Source organism: Rissa tridactyla, chromosome 7 (genome assembly GCF_028500815.1).
Source record: "Rissa tridactyla isolate bRisTri1 chromosome 7, bRisTri1.patW.cur.20221130, whole genome shotgun sequence".
Lineage (NCBI taxonomy): Eukaryota > Metazoa > Chordata > Aves > Charadriiformes > Laridae > Rissa > Rissa tridactyla.
The window spans coordinates 52419417-52442009 of NC_071472.1; the positions used below are offsets into that span (position 1 = coordinate 52419417).

A 22593-nucleotide genomic window follows, 5' to 3' on the forward strand; every position below is an offset into this window, starting at 1 on the left:
ACCTGGGCTGGTGGGAGGTGTCCCTGCCCAGGGCAGGGGGTGGCACGGGGTGGGCTTTAACGTCCCTTCCAGCTCGAACCATGCAACAAATTCTCCAGCACCATGATGGCAGGAAAACCTCTCCGTCCCTCCCCAAACATATATGCCACTCAAGCATTTTTCTCAAGGTCCTAGCAAGCTTTTAAGGCCTCATCGCGTCCCGGAATGGTACATTACTAATACTGTCAATAAACACCGTGTGCTGTAAATCAGTCTGGGCCCGCCACGCGCAGAGACTCTCCCCAGCGGAGCAGGGCTGTTGCCTGACAGGAAGGCCCCGCAGCACGGCCTTGGCTGACGCTCCCCAGGGCTCGAGGAGGGCCGGCACAGGGCAATGTCGGTGCCAGCTCAGGCTCCCTGGCCCCCGGCCTCGACGCCGCCTGCAGGGGAGGCCGGTTCCGTGCCCTCCCGTTAGCGTGACATGGCGGGATGGGAATGCTCCTGCCGTGCCGCAGCGGCCCTGAGGGAAGATGTCTGCCCGGAGCGGCCGGGGAGGCCGCCGGGCGCTGCCGCCGAACGTTCTCGAACCGGAGCGTGAGGGGACGGAGCCCCCGCCCGGCCGCCACCGCCACGGCCACGGCCGCAACCTTGTCCCTCGCGGCGCGCCGTCCGCCCCCCGCCCCCCCCCGCGCCGTGCGGGCCCCTCTTCCTGCTTCCGGTGCCGGGGCTATAAGAGCCGCTTCCGCCGTTAATCGGCGCTTTCCGTTCTGGGAGCTCGCGCCGCTCGGTGCCATGAACGCCCGCGGTGAGGGGCGGGGCCCCGCCGTTACCGGGGCAATGGGCTGGGGGGGCCTCGGCCGTGAGGGGAGGCCTCGGCCGTGAAGGGGGGGGGGGGGGAGTTGGATTACCGGGGGGAGAAACGGTGTACCGTTAACTGAGCAATGAGCCGAGGGGGGGGGGGGCGGCCACGTCGGTGAGGAGAGGCCGTGTCCGTGAGGGGGGCCCGGTGGGGCTACGAGGGGGCGGGTACCGTTACCTGAGCAATGGGGCGGGGGGGCAGGGACACGACACGACGGTTGCCGGCGTGACGGGCTGGGGGGGGGCCCTGTCCGTGAGAGGGGACCGTGGGATTACCGGGGGGGGCACACCGTTACCTGAACGATGGGTCGGGGGAGACGGTTACCGGGGTAACGGGCTGGGGAGGGGGGGGGCGGCCCTCTCCGTGAGGAGGAGCCCTGTCCGTGAGGGGGGGCGGTGGGATTACCGGGAGAGGAGGGGACGCCGTTATCTGAGTAATGGGGGGGGGGGGGCGGTTACCGGGGTAACGGATGCTGAGGCAGGGGGTTACCGTTGAGGGGGGGGCTGGTGGTGATGGCTGCTCCTCGCCCCCCAGGGCTGAGCACGGAGAAGGCGGCCGCCTTCAGCCGGCGGCTGCGGGCCGAGCCCCAGTTCCTGCTGGCCCAGAATGTGGCGACCTGCAACGACCCGCTGGAGGTGTGCTTGCAGCGGCAGGTGGTGCAGGACACCGTGCAGGTCTTCCAGCATGCCGTGCCCGCTGAGGGCAAGCCCGTCACCAACCAGAAGAACTCCGGTAAGGGGCTCCGGTGAGGAGGGGTGATGGCGTTGAGGGAGCGAGTGATGTCATGCTGGCGGCGCTGCGGGAGCGATGGCCGCCTCTGGCCTCTCCTCAGGCTCTGAGCAGAACTGAATCCCTGCAGCATCCCCTTGAGTTAATAACTGCCCTTAAACTTGCAGCATTTGCCTGTTTTCCCTTCTCTATAGCATAAGATAAAATCAGTTGAGAGACCTGCATTTGCAATAAAAGACTTCTGAACTTATGAGCTTTTTGATATTTTACAATGCCAGCCAGAACCAAAGGCTTGAGGCGGAATGGTGTCATGGCTCTTGTGTTTTAAAACAAAAAAAAGAATAAAAGTCCTTACGCAGCTCTTAAACATTCCAGTTTAATTCTTCTTCCTTTGATCTCTCAGGGAGATGTTGGATCTTTTCGTGTCTCAACGCAATGCGTCTTCCTTTCATGAAGAAATACAACATCGAAGAGTTCGAATTCAGCCAGTCGTATCTCTTTTTCTGGGATAAGGTACAGGTCGCAGGTTGTGCTAGAAAACCTCTGCAATCGAGTTTTAGTATTGGGACAGAATTTCTTTTAGGGTGGGCTATTTTAGCAATCGAGGTAGAAAACATACATGAGAAGAAACTTCAAAAGTTCTTTAAATACGTGTTTAAATGCAGGTCAAGCAAAGCGGGACTTTCAGCTTGAGAAGAAAGTTGTCAAGATGTTAATGTTTCGAAATAGTAGAAGTCTTCTTTCAAGTGTTGCGCATATTTCAGCGGAAACATGACTGTAACTTTCTGCTGGGGTTTCAGTCGTGTTTGTGACCTACTGGATCTGTGAGCTCTGTGCCTGCTTTTTTCCCCTGAGGAAAATGGAGAAAATCTAGTACTAGTTTAGGCCAGGCTTCATTGCATAACTTCAGTCTCACATTCACTGTTCCCCTACCCTCAAGCTCTGTGCAAACTCGCCCCTAAATATTTGGTCTGTGACAGAAATAAGTTTGTAGAATGAGCCCTGGAATGCTAGAGGGAAAATGAGAACCTCAGTAGATGAGCAGAAGGTAGCTTCATCTAGTTAGGACTTCAGAAGAACTTAATATTCAGGAATGAATTAATGCACAATGTCGCTCTTAAAATACCTATTTTTCCTCTCTGTCCATTCCAGGTTGAACGTTGTTACTACTTTTTAAATGCTTTTGTGGAAACAGCTCAGAAAAAGGAGCCTGTGGAAGGAAGACTGATACAGTTCCTGCTCTCCAACCCCACGAATGATGGTGGACAGTGGGATATGTTGGTTAACATTATTGGTAAGGGAACTGGTTGTTGGGAGCCCTTCGTGACATTGCTTGCTGGTTTGAGAGACGAGGAAGGAAATTGAAGGAGAAATGGAATCTGAGACCTGTTTGGTAGTTTGCTAAGAAACAGGATGCCATTAGCCACTACCTTTTTTTAATCAAAGACCTTTCTCATGCCAGTTTGTAAATACTAGGCTTAAATCTTGTCTGGGATCTTCCCTCTTGCATATTGCTGCTGATGGTAGAAGCTCAGATGACCAACAGAAGTAATTAGATATCCCAGACTTTCCATTTAGAAAAAAGGTTCAATATGGTTTTTATTTCAGTCATCAACTTGACATTGTTTATTTATATCCATGTATACAATTTTTGGGGCACATGGTAAGGGAAAAACCATGGCTAGACTAGGGTGTGTCTACAAGGCAGAAGCAAAACTACTTACAGAGCTGCAGCCTGGAGAAAGATGGTATAAAGATCAGCGAGAGGGAAATTACGTGGAATGTGGCCATGCTGGTCTTGCAAAGATCCAGCTTAAATGGCATCTTCCTTACACTGATTAAGGAGATACTTCTCCGTGTCTGTATTACGCCAGCATTTGCTTTCATTAGTATTGTGAAACAATGTGACACCTTTGTAAATCAACAAGCCAATAATATAAGTTTAGAATCACAAAAGGAATTTGTTTCTTTGAAGCCTGGAGGTTACTTTTTTTCCCCCATCCAGTTGTTATACATTAATCAGGGCAGAGAAGACTTTGGATGCTGCTATTACATCCAGAGCCTTGCATGGCGTGATCTTTGGTTGGTACCATAACGTAGGAAGCAATCGAGCTGTTGCTGAAGTTAGTCACTCAACCTTGTATAAAATACATGGAATAATTCAGAAGAGGCCCAGTTTCTTAGAAAATATTTCAGGAGCTTGACTTCCAAGTAATCAGTTGGTTGTTTTTTTCCCGGGGAAAAATGATTCTTAAAAAGCACTAATTAGTTTAGAACTTGTCAAAGTGTTGAATTAAATGATACTGAGCCATTCATGGATTCCATGTTTTGGGATCCCTGGGGAATGCAGTTCAGAGGTCAAGATTCAGTCAGAAATTAAAATGTAAACTTTGCATACTTGTAACTGTTAAATAAGAGAATTTACCTTGCAGTCTCTGCACAGAACCCAACTGTATTTAGCTTTTATGTGGGTATAACGAGAACCACTGGCATCTGCTGTATCAAAAAGACAATTGTTAACCTGTAGCTTTATTACTTTATTTTAGAAAAGTATGGTGTTGTCCCCAAGAAATACTTCCCAGAGTCTCATACCACAGAGGCTACTAGAAGGATGAATGAGATCTTGAATCATAAGGTAAAATTGATTTAGATGATACAATTAAGGGAAGGGGATGGGAATGACCCTGCTCCAGGTGTTCCTACTTTCATTTCTCTTTGTTGACCAAAGTACTAAGTGCATCTCAGCAATTTAACTTGCTTTTATTCAAAAAGCAGCCTAAAATCTCAGCAATGTCTGATGTTAATCTTGAAATATGGAGCAGGAAAGCATTTATGGAAGATGGCCATTTCCAGGCTTCAGTAGCTTGAAAGTACCTGACATGGTTTTAGTAGCAACTGTTTGTAATCCTCACATTTCCAAAAAGGTAATTCTTGGTGTGCAGCTGATGTCTGTTTTTGCAGAACTAGCACTTGGCATCTAGGTGACTTTTTTTCTGCCCCCTCAATATTTCATCCATCTACCAGTACGTTAAGGCTTCTAGACATTACTACCAAATCTGATGGAAAAGATTAAAAAAAAAAAGTATTTTCAAAACACTGGGTCTTAAAAATCAGCTTTTGGTATAGAAGTGTGCAGCTTTGTCTGCAGGAAGGTGTAAGCTTGCTCCCTGAAATACAGAAATGAATTAATCTGGGAAGATGCTAGTGTAGGTAGCTAGATGAAAAGGCAATTAAAGCTGTTTTGATTTACAGTGGGCTTTGATTTTAATTTTTTTTGCAGTTCATATGCTACGTGCTCAGGGAAAAATGCCTGCTGAAATCCACATTAAAAATGTAAAATATGTGCTGAAATGAGCTTAGACATAATGAATGGTGTTAATGTTATTCTAGTCTTGAACATTGCAAACCAGCTGGTCTTGAGGGAGCCCCACTCACCGTTCCTGGCCTTATGGATGGTGACAGTAATGGGAAGCATGTGCTCTTCTTACTGCACTTCTGCATGCAGTGGGGAAATGCTCCGTTCTTTTTATCAACCAAGAGATCAATTATGCATTAGAATTGCAAAATACATTTTACAGTATGAAGACAGCCTGTTCTCTGTGAGTCACAGGGGTGGTGATGCGTGTGGATGTTGCGGCATCCATTATGGAACCAAGGAACATCAAGCCTTAAGAAGAGCTAATGGCTATAAGCTTCAAATCAATGGTTGGAGAATAGTAATTGAGTTGCAACTATTTGTTAATTTATAATTATTTTTTTGTGATCTTTTAAATCATTCAGTTATCTTGATATTTTTTTAAAGAATCAATGTCCAACAAAGCCTTCTGAAAGGGATTTTCTTTTCATTTTGAAAATGTGTTATGAAGAGTAAAAATAGGTGCTTGAAACAACCAGACAGGAATTCCTGAAAGCTGGCACCTTTATACCCTTATAATAAAATGACTTTCTCTTTAAACAGATGAGAGAATACTGTTTGCGGCTAAGAAATATGGTGGAAAGTGGAACAAATAAAGGAGAACTTTGTGCTGCAATGGACATGATGATAGAAGAGGTAAATATACTTGTGTGACGTGAATCTTCTCGGAACATGAGGCTAGGATGGATGAGACTTCTTGCTTACTCTTATTCGATAGCTATTGGATCAGCCAAAACAAGTGCCTTCTGTTTGCATATCTAGGAATGTTTTGTATGGCAGTGTGCTTGGAGGTATTCAAGTGAATTTTTTTCAAGTGGCTTGTCGTTTATCTCATTCTGAGCTTTTCTAATACTTCCAGACAAATATCTTGAATTTATAGATTCCAGAACTATGACATTTTAGAGACATCTGCCCCTTTCTGCAGGAAAGCAGCATTTTGCATCTTAAGAGAGATCAAAATAGTGGCCTATCAGGCTTTTATAAATCATAGGAAAAAGGCAGGTTGAAAACTGCATTCTGATGGCTCTGAATGTAAAATCTACAGCACAAGCGTTGTTGCAGAAATTCCCCACAAGAGAGCAGGAAAGAACAACAAACGGGAGTTCTCTGCATTATGGAAAAGATGTCAGTTGACCGCAGGGCTGAATCCAGCTGTGGTCTGATACCGGGGAGCAGCAGAGGAAGGAATTGCAGCATCTGCTTCTGGCTGCATCAGTTAACTCAAAATCAAATCTATTAGCAAGTCTGTAGTACGCAGTGTGTGTGTAATGGCTTGCCCTCCGTTTGCACTGACTATGACAGTGGCACATATCACTTTTCTTATTCAGCAGTCCTCATACTTGATTCTGAACTACCCAAAAGCAATTTTAAAAGTTCAGGCTGTTGTAGTTTGACCAAGTGCATGCATTTTAAAAAGTATATATTTCATTTGTTTCTCAAACACAATGCAAAGCAACCCAGTGGTTTTAACGTCTGAATGTCTAAAAAGAAAACAGATTTGTTTTCCTTGGGTTATATCATTGAAACAAAAATGTTTATAAAGTGTATGCCTTAAGATCAACAGTGATTCTGTGCTTTGAGCCTACCCCAGTATGTTGCCAATCAGCACTTAGTTCCAAAGCGCGTTAATATAACTGAGATCCAGCGTGTGTGTCCAAAAGCCCTTGGAGGATTTTACAGCAGACATCAAGAGCTTCCTAGAGATGTTCATTTTTAGGGTAATGACACACAGTTCACTGCAAAATGTCTCTTCATTTGTTTAGAGCCTCTTGCCCTCTGACAAGGGATCTTGGAACCAGCATTGAAGGCTCATTAACTGATTGCAATTTGTTCTGTAAAAAGGTTGTGCTTAATTCTCTGAACTTAACACAGTATTTCCTCTTGCTGTGGTAATAGTGGTTTGCAACTTAAGTGGATTTACTTTCAATAAACATTGTAGTTGAAATGTGCAATTGCACCTGTCTTGTATACTTTAAAAACACGCAGCTTTAGAGGTTTGAGACCACTCTTTTATTTCATGTATTTATATGTATATAAGTGGCATTGCATCTATTTTGTACGCGGCAAAGCAGAACTTGGTTTTGTTCTGTGAGGTTTTATTTGCATAGCAAATCTTGGTTTGCTCATGCTGGGAGGCAGCGCTCTGGCTAAAATGGGGCAGTTGTACTGAACGCAAGACTAAATATTCACTCCAGTACTGTTTAAACATTCTTCTTATCAAACTGGTGCACAGCGGGTCAGAAGTTGCAATCACTGCAGTGCATATGATTTGAATTCTTCTTCCTTTACTGTTCTCCTTTGTAGACTCTTCCTTATCAGGAGTGTCCTCCTTTTCCCCTCCTTGTTCATTTTGTTTTTTAGCACAAGCCACTATATCTTTGCCTTATCTTGGTTCTAGTTGTCGCTATAGTGGTAGAAGTCGCCTTTTAGCTTAAATAGGTCTCCTTATTTTATTTATTGATAGAGGAAGCTTGTGAGATACTAAGAGATGGTTTATGATGGGCGTGGTGGCAAAACAATTGAGGGAGACCATTCCCAGGCTCCGCTGCCCCTGTTAACTTGAGAATTCTGTCTCCATCATTTTCCTTCCTCTGTCCAGAGCCCATTTGCTCGTGGCTCCCCTTGTAGGCATTTTTCTCGCTTGTTCTGTTTTTGTAGCCTCACCTCTCACCACTTGAGGTTATCTGAGGTAATGTGGGTGTATCCACAGCAAATGATACCTTTTGTGCAGTCTGTGCAAAATTAAATATTTGTAGTAGTTTAGGGATTTACATTTGCTCTTTTACATATCTGTTGAGAAATAAATGTGAGTCAAAACATTAAGCCCACACCCTTGTTTCAACCCATAATTAATCTCTTCGCTTGTGTTCTTGAATTGCTTGGAGCAAGAATACCTTTATTTGTATTTTGTGCACAGACAAATAGTGTTACTTAGCATGAACACTGCACTCCTTTTGCCATCAGCACAAAGTGCACATGAGCACAAAGCTAGTTCTTGTGCATCCTTAGGATCCATATCAATCAGCTCAAGTAGCTCCAGAAAGAGTAAGCAGCTTTGGGAAAGGTATTCTGTCTCCTCTCCTGTGAAAAGTCAGTGAGAGGAAAGTGTGAAGGCTGACAGCCTGGGAACGCTGGCGTAAACCACAGGCGTTGGATCCTAGTGCAGAAAGTGCAGTTGAGATTTGACTCCCCCTTCTCTTATTTAAAATAATGTGTTGGTTCCTTGCAAGGAAAAGACTTCTCTTGTGCTCAAGACATGGACAGAGCTGAAGCAGACCAGTGTCAGCTGAAGTAAAACAGATTCAAATTTGTTTAAATATGATTGAATTCTGTCTTCATGGTACCTGTGGCAGGTCCTGCTAAATATCCCTAAAGAGAGTCATCTGGTTGCACTGCCTATGAGTTAGCACATTTTATGATAAGCCCTGTAAGAAACTACAGTAGTGATTCTTAAGTGCTATTCCATATTCTGATTTATAGGGAGGCTGATGACTTAATCTGGTCAACTATTTGTGCTAAAAACCAATAGAAAGCTGCCTGCTGCAAGGGATGTCACAGTCAGCAGGCAGGGATCTTGAATTAAATTGCATAAGCTGCCAGCTTAACCCTAAACTGAGACATTGTTAAATGTATTAAAACAGACAAGAAGATTATTCTAGGATTTTGAAAAGAAGCAAAGGCCCATCTTTGAAATCCAAATGAATATTACAGGAAAAAATGGATTAGTATAGGGGAAACACTGGGATAAAATTCTTTGTTGTATGCATGTTAGGAGGGCTGGTTTGTCTCCGTATGGGGCAGACCACCTGGTGGAACAGGTGATGCTGAATGCTTAAGCCTTTCTCGAATCAGTCTGGTAAAGTCTCTCTTACGCTGGGAAAGTATCTTGTTGGAGGAGCTTCAGAATTGCTTATGAAATACTGGAATGAGACTGGGCAGCGTATTTGCTTTTACTTTTGGCTGCTGTATTCCTATCATAACCTGGAATTTACATGTTCAGTCTTAAGCTTCTGTTTCGCCTGATGCTTTAGTTGAGAACATAGAGTGTGAGAATGGAGAGAGATTATGTTGGCTTTCTGTGGCCTTTCAGGTTGGCTTTGAACTGTCGAAACTCCTAGGTTTCCAGAGCTGAATGCGAATAATTCATGTGTGTACATTTATTGATGTTCCTCAAAGGTGGCCACTAAGATGCCATTTTTCCAGTTGGTTCTCATGTGGAGAAATCCATTCACCAGTGGCATTGCTGTGGTAGGAGAGGCAGACCTACATGTTTCAGCGAGTTCACAGCTGTTTGCTTCTCTGGGCAGGTATTCAGAATAGTGAGTACTTGCCTGGGCAGCCCTCCGGAGACCTTCTGCTGGGAGTTCCGGGATAAGGAGAAGAACTACCACAAATATGGCCCTGTGACACCAGTCCAGTTCTACAACGAGCATGTGAAGCCTTACTTCAACATGGAGGACAAGGTTGGAGATGCTGAAAGGCAGTGGCCTCCTCAAGGCCTTTTTTTGCTGTTAGGCCACTTACTTTCTACTGTTGCAAGCATACTGTCCGCCCCTGTAACTGCACCCCAGGGGATGGGAACCGCTCCCACAAGTCAGAGATGGCCCTATGTTTATTCTCTCCTGTTTGTGTTCTGCCCTTCAATTAGCTGTGATCTTGCATTGTGCTTCCATGATGATTTTGTAACGATAAAAATATGTAATGATCAGATCAGTCATAAAATGCCGTAAGATGGCCATTAGAGAGCAGGAATAACATGCAAAACTGCGATGCCACAATTATGAGGTGAACTTATGAAACAAAAACCAAATAAACAAAAAACCCTTCAACCTGGTATTTCAGCCAAGCGGCTTGTTTGCTAACGGACAGGCAGCTAGCCGGGACAAAAGCCGCTCTCTGAAATCCATCCAGACTCATTTCTCAAAGATTTCAGTTAAGTTGCACCTTAATTTATGACATCTTGGTCTTTTGGCAGATTTGTCTAGTGAACGATCCTCGACCTCAGAACCCGTACAACAGGCTGTACACAGTGGAGTACCTGGGCAACATGGTAGGAGGGAGGAAAACGCTCTATAACAACCAGCCTGTTGAAGTCTTGAAAAAATTAGCTGCAGCGTCTATTAAGGATGGCGAGGTTTGTTTGGTTTCTCTTTGTGGGTGACATGGTGCAACTCTTGTAATGTAAAACTCACTGGGATGTGGCCCGGACATGACTCTTCCTTCTATTTGTAGGCTGTGTGGTTTGGCTGCGATGTTGCGAAGCACTTCTATGGCAAGCTGGGAATCAATGACATGAATATGTAAGTAGAAAATCAAAACAGAAATCCATTTGGGATATTTGGCTAGGATGTAAACGGTGCTTTGGCTGCTTAAACTAATTTGTCTGTACTTTGGATTATGTACCTCAAAAGAGTATATTTCAGTAATTCAGCAGCAGCATAAATGTCTTTTTTTTTTTTTTACTTGTTAGCTAAAATCTTAATCCTTTAAAGATGCAGTACAAGTGATTGTTAAGTATTCTTACTCATTTGGATTCTCTAGTATCAGGTGAGAGAAACTCCTAAAGGCATCAAGTGTTCACATTTATTCTGACACTAAAAATAGTTGAACTCTTACACCTGTGCAGTGGTTCCTGGGCCAGTGCAGACTGCTGATTAACTGGTTTAGCAGTGAGAATCCTCCCTGCATCCTCTCTGATATTGTTTATGTGGCTTTCTAATAGATTTAATCACGAGCTGGTGTTTGGTGTCTCAGTCAAGAACATGAACAAAGCAGAACGATTAATCTTTGGAGAGTCAATGATGACCCATGCCATGGTCCTGACGGCTGTCACCGAGAAGGTAGAGTCTCCCTCCAGAAGTTCTGATGCTGGCACAGATGTATTTGAATATTCTGCAGCTTGTTTGTGCTCTGGGCTCGCTCGCAGTGTGGCAGCTGTTGCGCTGCCGTTCAGCGTGTGTGCCACAACGCCCTGGTGCACAAGGCCTAGGTTGTCCGTTCTCCCTGTGTTGTTTGTGTCTGAGTGTTCAGAACTATAAATAGTTAACAAGGAGGGAAGAATTTTGGACAAGTCAAGGGCTTCCTTCATTCTGCCCACAAACTTCATTGGAGAAAGGGAAAAGAAAGTCAGCTTCTATTTTTAAGATACCAGAAAACCTATGTTAACTGTTTGGTTTTTTTAAATACAGATTCTGGTTTATCTTGCTGACCAAGAAATCTAGTATGACAGCAAGTATTTCCTACTCTATCCCATGGCCTGGGTTAGTCCAATGTGTTTTTCAGCAGGAAGCTCCTGTTACAATGCCCATAGGAGGCACTTTGACACAATGGTAACCTCCTGCAGCTCGCTGGCATGTGACCTCTCTGACCTACTCGTAATTAGGGCAGGAAAATGGTGTCCAAAATAGCTCTGTGGCAGACAGAAGGCTGAGATGAATCCACAATTAAATCTGCTCCTGGCAGTATAACAAAGTACATATGAAGTAAAAAGAACCATGTGAAAATTTACGACTCAGGGTTATCTGCAATGTTGATGTTTTCCATTTATTTCCAGAAGTTGTCATTATTAAAGTTTCTTTGAAGTGATCTCTTCCTGTCCAGCATGACCTTGGCCTCAGAAATAACGGCTTGCTTATAACTGAAAAACTTTGCTGGAGCTCTGGAGTCTGGGGACTCCAGATGGGACTGGAAATGGGACTGCTGAGTCATAAGAATTTTTCTGAGTTATTTTTTTACAACTCAATATAATTTTTCCTGTTGTGTTCTGAGCTCTTAACACGTTGATTTTTGTGTATCAGATTGCATGAGCACATCTTTAAAAAAAATTTGTTTTTCAGTTAGATATTTAAAATTACACTTTTCTAGTGTATAGTCTGTGGTCTGTGTTTCTAAATTGATTCTTTTGCATGCCTAAGTGTATAGTTGTGTAAAATGTGGTCAAATGTGACACCTGATTTCTTAAAGAGAAGGATGTGTATGAGATCAGCATATGATGGACAGGCTCTCTAAAATCAAAAGGTAGTTTAAAAGAAATTATCCTAGAACAAGTTCAGCATTTAGAAGCTTTTCTGCATTCAAAGTAGACTAAGTTGTTTCTGTTCTTTCTTTGAACATGTTGTCTTATATTAAATGTTAACTTAAGCTAAAGGAGCTTTGATAAACTGAGTTGTAGAATGTAGTACTTTGGATTTGCCTACTTTATAAAAAGGCTTTGAAGATTTAAAAAATCCTATTACAATTTTACAACATGAAAAATTGATGTGGATTAAATGCAGCTTTTGGTTAAAAACTTAACATACAGAAACATGTTTATCCCAGTTTCTGTCTGATAGCATCAAGAGTTGACTTATCCTTAGTCTGGGAGCTCTGGAGTGTCTCACTTTAAGGACTGTCTGTATCTTAAAAGTGAGAATACAGCAATACAACAATATTCCATTGAATATTAAAAATGGATTTATGGGGTGTTTTGCAGGTTAGTTTTTTATATTAAAAATTATTTTAGTAGCAAAAAAATAACTGTTCTTTGGTTCCTCAAGGGACGTGCCATTTCCTCACGAGAGGCTGCTTGAAGGAAGCAACCCTTTGCTTTGTGGCACAGCAACCCTACGAAGCTGTTCTCAGTGTTTTTATGTACTTGGCAGATTTGAACGAGACTTCAGATGTGCACAATGCAGGCTACAGAATGCTGCACGCTTCTGGACATGAAGTCAAATGTACTTCATGCTCGTTAGAAGCCTTGTATGTCTTTCAAAGCACCCGACTTGGAGCTGTATCCTTCAGCTAGTCAAGTGTTTGCACTTGCTCTTACTAATACTGTTGGAAATTACGCAGTTGCTTCACTGCCCTTGTTCCTTTCCTCTGATCCCTCGTTCAAGCGAGTCACACATTCTGCATTTGAGACAGCCCCCATGCCCTGAGAGGTGATAGGGCATTAATTCTGTCTGTCAGTCAAGTCCAAACTTGAATTTAGTTCAATTTAAGGTCTCTAGTTGAAATAAATACTTATTGCAGGCCCTCTTCTTGACCACATTTCCTCATATTTTACGTAAGTGGGCAGACAGGTATTTTAGAAGACTACATTTCTCCAACCGTTAGCAAGAAACCATTGCCTGAAACTTGCCAGTGCCTGTAGGCTTTTGGGAGTGGAGCTCTGTGGTTTGCTGGTGCTGGATTTAGCCTTGGAAGGGTTGGCTGCTGTGAACTCGTGGTCCTTCGCTACTGAATAGCCATCGTCTTGTTTTGTCACAGGATGGGCAAGAAGAGGCATTTGAAAAATGGAGAGTGGAGAACTCCTGGGGCGAAGACCGTGGTAATAAAGGTAAAGTCACTTATAGTCATGGGAACAGAAAGCTGAACTTAGTCTTTGGAAATAAGGAGGTGGAAGGGCAGAAGGGGATGTGCTGTGTGTCCCGCACATGAGACGAGCCTGCAAACAGCATATGGGTCACGGAGTTACGGCACTGTAATTCTGGAAGACAAATATTCTTCACTTAAATGTGACTTACATCTAAGTAAACTGAATGTAAACATTGAATGGAGAAGCAGGAGATGTCACTGGATAAACTTGACACTGTGGTTGCAAGCTGAACTGTAGAGGCAGTTGTGTTTTTTGGGAGATGGCCATAAGTGATTGACACTGGCCCTTGACAGACGGGGCACCTTGGTCCCAAGGGCAGGAGGACAGAGTTGACAGAAGCCCCTGGAGGCTGGAGCTCTGAATGTAGCTTAATGATACGGGGCATATATTGTCTTTACGCTACAGCCTTTCACAATCTAATAACCACACTGTTTATTTAGCACGTGGAAGGTAATGGGAAGATACTGGTGGACTTGTGTCACCAGATCGGATGGATTCAGACTGCTAACCTTTATGCAATCTTAGCTAATAATGGTTACCTTCTCTCTTCCTCTGTGAGAGGTCGAGTGCCATCCTGTCAGGTCACATTATTATTAGTGTTTGCAGAGTGTACCGTGAAGGGTACAGGGCCTGTTGGGAATAGTAGTGGTTATCAAAGGAGTTCTAGAAAATGCGTCTGAAGTTCATATAATGAAGTATTTAAAGTACAAAGTTTGATAAAATCACTTTTTCAAGGTTGATTAGTTTATTGCTGTAAAGCCGCTTATTTTCCTAAGCATTGTATACCAGTTTGCTGTTGATCACAAGTAAATTGCCAGCTATTGTCCCTGTCAAAAAAAAAAAAACAAAACCACAAACAAACAAAAAAAAAAAACCCCAAAACCCATCGGTTCTGGGAGTTAGAGAAGTGTGGCAGGGAGAGAGCAGAACCTTTGCTATTTTGTTGCTCATAATCCTTAGCTGCAGAATACAAGTCTAAAAAATCTGGTAGTATTAGTCTTAAAATATGGTAGTACTTGTGAAATACCAAGAATTGTAGTGGGCGTGTAAGCCAATCTTCTAATAACGGGACAATAGATAGGAAATGCTGTGCAGTATCAAATAAGATAGGATCGCTTCCAAGTGCACTGTATAGAAATGCTTTTTCCTTCTACTATGAAAGTAGAAATAAAGACTTCACTGTAATGTTTTTAAGTGGACTAAAGTTTTTGGTAACAGAACTAAGCTTAAATCTGTACACTCCAGCTCTCTCATCTTTGGGACCTTGTGTTGGCTGTGGCTGATAGGACTTACATAATCTTCCTGAGCCATGGGTGAAACCTAAGCGGTTTGTATATTGTTTTAAAGCACTGTTTACCAATCACTGCAAGCTTTTACTTGCTGATTTTTGTAAATGAGGAAACAAGGGTATGGCTGGTTCCAGCTTGTGCTGTGAACAGCTGCAATGTAAAGTGTTCTAGCTGTTCAAAAGTGTTGAAAACCTGCCTAAAAAAAAAAAAGTAATTCTGGTAGCCTTTCTGAAGCCATGCTGAAAACATGACCTGCGGCATCCTTGTGGTGTTCCTCTGTCATGACAAGCATTAGTAACAACAAAATCCACAGCTGACGTGCAGTTCTGCTCATGCCAGGTTTTCTGCATGAACTTGCTTTCCCGTGGCTGACTGTCTTGGCCCGCGCTATTGTTCCTTCAGAAAGGATCTGTAAGCGCTGTGGGGCTGTAGCAGGGTGGAAGAGCCAGCCTGGCATGGCACAGGGCAGTGTGGACAGAGTGGTGAGTCACAGCCGAGCAGTTGTTTAGGAAACTACTTCTAGTTGCCTCCGTGCTCAGCCTGGGCGTGACGGGAGGATGCTTCTCTGCCTGGTCCTGGGGGATGGGGGGGGGGGCAGCTCTGACCTCCCCTGGCCCTGGGTGGTGGGGCTGATGGTGTGAGAGCGTTCCCCCTTTGCTCTGGCAGGGCCTCCCACCAGTCAGTTTTTCCAAAATGACTGGCGTGGAGCGAGATCGCTGTGATATTTGTCACCTCCTATCTGAGACAGGCCGGATGTGGACTCGGCCATAGCACGATAAGCGGGCTCACTGCTGGGCACGCCGAGCCAGGCTTCAGTGTGTGCCGGGGCGTAACACCGTAGTCACTGCTGACCACATCTTTCTGTTGCGCATTAATCCCAAATGTTGTGCTTACAAGATTTGGTATGGCTGAAATTTCCCAGGATGTTTGGGGTTTCTTCTGGGAATAGGCTATTTCCGGAAACCTCTGTTTTAGGATGTGGTCTTTATGAATAAGCTTTTGATATCTTATACATGAACAACTAACTAAAATGCAAACGTTCTTGGCACAGTGTCTTAATTTAAGTTCTGGCCCCTGGGTCTTGCAGTAGTGTCTGTTCCGAGTTAGCTCTATACATTCACAGCAAAGTATTCCAGTATAAATCTTTGGTCTTGACAAAACAATGAAACTATGTTGGTGTTCAGCCTTTGAGGCTCATCAATGTGACAGCAGTGAAATGTACTTTGGAATGTTGGATTAAGTAAAGATGCCAAATCAATACTAAAGAGGTAACATCAAAACTTTTCTTGTCTCCGAATACAAACTGATAACTATTTTTTTTAAGCATCTTTATATATAGTAGAGCGCATAAAATATGTCTGGTTAGTTGTGCTCTTTTTGTCAGAACAGTTTGTTTTGAGACGCTCCAGATACTTGGTGTTTGATGTTAGATGCTACTACTGTTAGAGGAATGCTTCCAGGAAGGAAGTGCCTTACTCGGCTTGCTTTACGACCGCTCAGCGTGGACTTTGGTCAGTACTCCAAACGTTCTGGAGTTAATAGGCATATGTCGCAACTTTGATTGTGCTGGCCATATATGCTCCTCGGCCAAGGTCCAGAGCTGTTCTTTATTAGAACTGGAGAAAGGCTGGGCTCAGTTTCAGGATATTGGTGGCTGTTCCCAAACCCCAGTGCGGTATGGTGAAGCCTGACACTGCTGTGAGGGTTGCACCTGTTGAGCTGTGGCTGAGCAGCGGCAGTTCTGTGTCACTGTTACTGGGCTGGAGCATCAGCGAACGCTCTGACGGAGCTGCGGGGGCTGTGGTTGATACATGTGGAGAGTGACTTGCGTTTTTGGCTTTCTTCACTTTGAGCATGTAATCCAAAATAAAAAAAACCCAAAACTCAACCAACTACAGCAACTAGAAACAAAGGAAGTATAGTGCCTCAGGCTTTAAGTTAGAAACAACACTAAATTAGCCCAATTACCTAATATTCTCTGAGTATTACTTTGAACTTGTTTTAAGCTTACAAAGCTGGCACTTGCTACTTGGTTTGCAGTAATAGATTATCCTCCTTTAGACATTTGCTCTTTTCCAGTTATGGAATCACCTTTCAAGGGTAAGTTCTTCTAGAGGAGTTAGTTGTTCCTTTGAAATATACTAGGACCCCAGAGTGACTTGAATAGACCCTGTGCCCGTACCTTGTATGCGTGTATTGTATGCATGCCATCCATGTGACCTTTTCTGGGTGAGTCACTGTCACTTATCTGTTTTGTACTGGTAGAGACCACGGCCTCTGGAAAGTCTTGCTCACTGTCTGGATTTTGTTTTGGTTTGGGAGTTGCCTGGAAAAGCGCCTTGACAGAAAATCCCATCAGAACTAGGAAGCTTGATTCTATTTCGGTCTACTTTTTTCAGGGAGGTGAATCCCTGACTGATTTTCTTGGGTATGACCAAGCAACCCTCTGAGCTAAAGGCAGTTAGTCAAACCCTTCAGAGCTCATGCTCAAACATTACGAGAGGTGATTTGACAGGCTTTCCTGCCCCGATTTTTTTTCACTCTTCAACATCCAGTATGAGCTGGTGTAGGCGGGTGAGGATTTGTAGTCTGTCCTAGCTCTCTTGCTCTGCCACCGAGTCTGTCTGGCAGTGATTTTTTTTTTTATTTTTTATCTTATCTGCCCTGTTAAGGAATTGGGAAGCCGTGCTTGGATAAGTCCAGTGCAGAGAACCAGAATCCACATCAGTAAAGAGGCAGCCAAAAATGATGTTAAACTTGGCACAGCCCAGTTGAGGCCCAGTTGGGTGTGGGGGATACAAGTAAGCCCCAACTCCATTATTTCTTGGACAGGATGATAAAGGGTACAGCCTGCACCAAAACACCAGAGACTAGATTTTGAGTCATTAAAAACCAAACAAACAAATGACTTATAGCTGGTAGGAAACTGAAGTGTTTTTTCACATGAGGTCCCTTTTGCTTTGCTCCGAGTTCAGTCCGCGTTGCCAGATGACACCTGTGTCCCCAGACTTGCATGGTGCAGGACTGGAAGGACCGTGACCCCTGGTTTGGGTACCATGGGATGAAGTTATTTCTAGGCTCCCTCTCCGCAGAGCGGGCAGCATGGAATTCTTGTGGTAGCGCTTCTTCTGGAGAAAGGGACGCCCTGGGAACGGCCTAGCATTGCCTCTCCTAAATATTTAGTGATTACATTTGTATCTGTTGTAAAAGTGTTTCTTAGAATCCCATCTGTTTTTCCTCAAGGAATAAATGCAGCTGCTGACAAACATTGCTTGTTTTTTGAGGTAAAAAAAGTCATTACCCAGTCAAATATTTCCTTTCTGTGTTTTACTGGCACTTTGACAGCCATACAGGCAAGTTTAATTATTGTGCTTACTCTTTTGTTCTGGAGACACAGTACATTATTACCTAACTTTGAACCCAGCTTATCCCATCGGATATCTCTTTTTAAAAGCAAGCGAGAGGGGAACACTAAATCACGTTATCACATTCATTTGATAGGAGTCCATGTGTTTGCTTTGGCATGAAAAGAACTTTCTTGTGGTACATCTCCAGCTAGAAGTCAGCTCCCTTTTGACGCTTAATCTCTTGCACTGACTGGTGCGTACACACTCCGGTGCATGAAGACATTTTAAGGATTTAACTGTAGACCCTTGGTGTCTGTATTGATATGTGTGTATGTATCATCCCATAAGTACACGATGACAGAAAGGCTCTGTTAATTTGCTCTCCCTGTAGAGGAGTAATGGCACAAGCCCAAAGTGGCTTGTGTTGAGGTCCCTTGGGGAATTTTGCAAGGGCTTTATTTTCAGGTGCCCAGATCCCAGCTTATGCAATAACTCACAGACCGTCTGTCCTCGCACGACCTCTCCCTGGCCAGCAGCTCCTCAGTTTTAAAGTGCTGAATGTTCAGGTTTTCCTTTGGGTCAGTTAGGGAACGTGGACCACTTCATGCGCAGAGGAGTACGCTTTCCTGGTCAGGTGCTGTGTTCTGTTACAAGAAGACGAGGTTGTTCCAAGTTCTCTTCCATATTCTGGCCTTAACATACAAATAGTTTGAGGAGAAGCAATAGATTAATTGCCTGCGGTAAAACTCCATGGTGTGCCCTGCCCAGAAATGCAATAAACTTTTCTGTTTCTTTTTCACTTCTGCCTGTTACCTGGATGGGGTGCAGAGCTCGGGGTTGCCTTAGGCAGGCTCTGAAGTATATGTATTGCTGCAAATAAAGTACGTGTCTCCTTTTAATGAAGAAATTGATAATGGCTTTCATTGTGACACCAGGCGCAGGCCTTCTCAAAGAGCGACCTTACTTATTTGCATGTTCTGAAGTTCTGCTTGACGTTTCCTTCTTGTTCAGACACCGCGATCCTAATCAGCACTGTCAAGCTTTGAGATACGGGATGTCAGCAGCAGAGTTCATTATCCTCTCAGGGTGCAATTACTTGTTGGCTCTTGGGAGTGAGAGGTTTTTGTGTGTCCCAAGAACTCATATCCTGAAGAGAGAATAATCAAGGCAGCTCCCCTTGGCAGTGTTTCCAAAATGGCTTCTAGCTCGGATTACAATTGATAGGGGTTTTAATTTATGGCAATTATCTGATCTCTTGCTTTAGAAACAAGATGGTGTCGATAGATGCATTTATTGTCCATATTCTTTGGACGTTTTCTTGTTTCATTTGATTGTGCGATGATACTGTATAAGGACATGAGGAACTTTATTACATAAAGCCTTCTCATCTGTCTTATAAATGCTTTCTTTTCTCCAGCCACTCTTATTTTCAGTTCACTTTGAACAGTTTGTTTCCAATGGTAGCTTTCTGCTAAAACCTGTGATACTCTAAATGTGACTTCCCCCCCCCCAGTTCAAAGGCCGTTCACTGAAATTCTCACAAAGAATTATATTAAGGGAGAAAATTAAGATTTAGTTCAGCCAAAGCGTGATTTAGATGGTTTTATGTTTGAGGAAAGCAAATGGCCCCCTCACTGCAAGAAGTAAAACAGCAAAGTTTTCTTAAGCCAGAGATGGTTTGGGTATTAACCTGGAAAATTTCCCTTTTCTTAGCAAAATCCTGAAAAATTCTAAAGCCAGAATCTCAGATAATTTTATATTCTGCTTTAAATGCCTTTTTTTTCTTTTAAGGTGTCATAATTCACTTTAGTATTCTCAATGCCTATTTTAAGAGTGGAAGTATAAATGATGAATATTCTGGGTCTTGTTTTTCCTAGCAGGCTTCTTGCCTGGTCTTTCAGTGCACATGAAGTACATCTGGTTAGCCTGTACATTAATTTTTTTGTGACTTTGTCTTGAGAGATACAGGGTATGCCTAAGTCCTGTTTGTAATGCATCATTCGTAGGTGAAACTTGTATATGTGACTGCTTCACTGTAATGGTTCTCCGTTGTAACAAACTGTTTTCATCTCCAGGTTACCTGATCATGACTGACGACTGGTTTTCTGAGTACGTGTACGAAGTTGTGGTGGATAAGAAGCACGTACCAGAAGACGTCTTGGCAGTGATGCAGCAGGAACCAATTGTTTTGCCAGCTTGGGACCCTATGGGGGCTCTAGCCAAGTGAACTACAGAATATTTGCCTCTTAACGGTCAACCAGAAGTAGATGCAATAGAGAATTCCAGTGGTCGGAAGCCATAGCCAAATGATAATGTGACCAAGCACTCAGCATGGTCCGTATTCTTGAGATGTAAGTTAAGGATCTTTGGGAAATAGCGCTTTACTGACTTGACTGAATAAAGCTCTCAGACAGGCTACTCCGCAAAACTAAAAAAGGAGGGGGGGAGGGAAACTCATAATGAAAACGTATTGCAAATGCTGTCAATGGCATTTTGATTTTACCTTAAATTTTTAATAAAAATCTGCATAGCAACTTAGAATTACTTTGATTAGTGTTTTCCCTAGAAAAGATGTCCATAAAAGGCCTTTAGAATTAACAGCTAGGTGATTGTTAGAACAAATACATCAAGATACTTATAAATTAACCATCCATGGTCTGACTTGTACCATAAAAGAATGCCCAAAATATTTTATATATTTACATTTTTAGTTTTGCTGAAGTCTTGGAGGGGACATAAGAATTGAAATGGCTAAAAATTACCTTTACAAAACTTTCTCTTCTGGCAGAATTTGGGGGGGGGGGGGGGGCGCGGGCGGGTGACAACTGTTTCCTTGAGGTTTCCAGTTTCACTTGGTTTTATTCTTCCATTCTTGGGCTAGGACTGGACAACCCGTGTCAAGGCCCAGTGCTATGTCTGTGTGCACAGGAGCGCTATTTTTCAGTTATATTAGCAAGAACAACCATAAGTATGTTCACAGGTGGAGTTAGTGTCATGCTCAACAGAAAAATGACGTTTTAATTGCTGCATTTTATTTGGATGTTTTAAAAAAACAAGATGGTGCTATGAAGCTTTTGAATAAACACTTTCTAAAGTGACTGGTACAGTTCTGTTTTCTTTTTTTTTAAATGAGCGTCATGTAACTAATGGAATGGAAAGATACTAGTGACCTACAAACAAATCTAAGGGAGCCAGAATGTGAACGTACCAGGAAAACATGCTGCTTTGTGTTCTCAGTAGTTAAAGATGCTCCTCTCACTGAATACAAACATAGTATCTCATGCGCTACAGGCACTCAAATAGTTTGATGCTGAGCACAGAACTAAGCCTTTGATTTAAATCATGCCAAAATGGCAAGCTGTCTCCGTGTGTACCCTGACAGTCTGCCTGTTCTGCACTGGGACTAGTCATTGGCAAATAAGAGGGTAAGTAAGGATAAAGAACCACACTCAAACACACCTGCCAGATACCTTGGGTCGCAGATGGATGTTACTGAAGGCAAGGGCAAGTGAAAAAAGGATGTTTGGTATAGTCATGGTACTCTACGATATGGTTTGACTTTTCTTCCATTTGGACAACAGAGGTAGAAAGTTAATAAATGATTATGAAAGTGTATCTTATGCTAGTTATACAAATATGTGTGTATATGTATGTACATATCTTAAAAATGCCAAGCTGAATCATGTCTCCATATTGCCTGCTAAACTAAATCCAGATTAGGGTTTGTTTTCAGAGTCATCCAGGATGATTCAACCTGCTGTGATTGCTGTTTCCTGAAGTGGGCTGGTTAAATAAGAGACTCGTGTGGAACAGCAGCAGGACACTGTTGTTACTGTCCTCGAATGTTGTGTTTTAAGAGTCTGTGTCTTTTGCAGTATTTTCTGCAAAGGTAACAAAGGTGTTCTGGAGCTGTATAGAATGTCTCTTGGCAGTACAGTGATACTGTAATTTGATTCCCTTCTAGCAAAATTCAGCTTGTGTTTTCCTGGGCTTGTGTCAAAAGGTTTTCTGACATCTCAAGACCTGTCAGGGTAGAGGAGGAAACGGCTATTGCTCTGTTTGCCTTTTCTAATAGCAACGGTCATGAGCAATAACATAAAGCTTTACCTTTGCAGTAGATTTTCCTAATCCAGAAGATTCCAAGCTCAATGCTCAGGTATTTTTCTGTGTCTCAGGACAGGTATCTGGCAGAAATGCACATCACATGCAGTTATCCAGGGAAGTCTGGGCATACCTTTTAATTATCAGGATATTGTTGAATAGTTCGTTTGTCAAATATGTTTAATTATCAGGTTATTGTGAAGCATTTTTCCACCATTTCTGTGGCTGCCCCATCCCTGGAGGTGTTCAAGGCTGGTTTGGCCAGGGCTTTGAGCAACCTGGTCTGGTGGGAGGTGTCCCTGGGCAGGGCGGTTGGAATGAGACGATCTTTACAGTCCCTTCCAGCTCAAACCATTCCGTGATTCTATGCTTATCAAAACGTGATCTCTAACAAACAATGCAAACGTATATCGTGTAAGGAACGGCACCTAGCCGGGAGCAACTAGATATGCAAACAGAGCATGCAGAACCGGTGTGAGCTAAGGTTGAGTGGTGTGGAAAGAAAAATATAAAAATGT

The 22593-nt window shown here is 43.3% G+C and overlaps 1 protein-coding gene across 1 annotated transcript; it reads left to right on the forward strand.

Annotated features, from left to right (window-relative positions):
* The first annotated feature begins 673 nt into the window (after positions 1–673).
* Positions 674–21078, forward strand: BLMH (bleomycin hydrolase). Its single transcript, XM_054209422.1, has 12 exons — positions 674–784; positions 1373–1570; positions 1971–2080; positions 2720–2861; positions 4114–4202; positions 5526–5618; positions 9290–9445; positions 9958–10116; positions 10215–10282; positions 10705–10822; positions 13230–13299; positions 20050–21078. Exons 1-12 carry the CDS (start codon positions 772–774, stop codon positions 20199–20201), a joined length of 1368 nt encoding a protein of 455 aa, XP_054065397.1. The 5' UTR covers positions 674–771; the 3' UTR covers positions 20202–21078.
* Positions 21079–22593: the final 1515 nt, after the last annotated feature.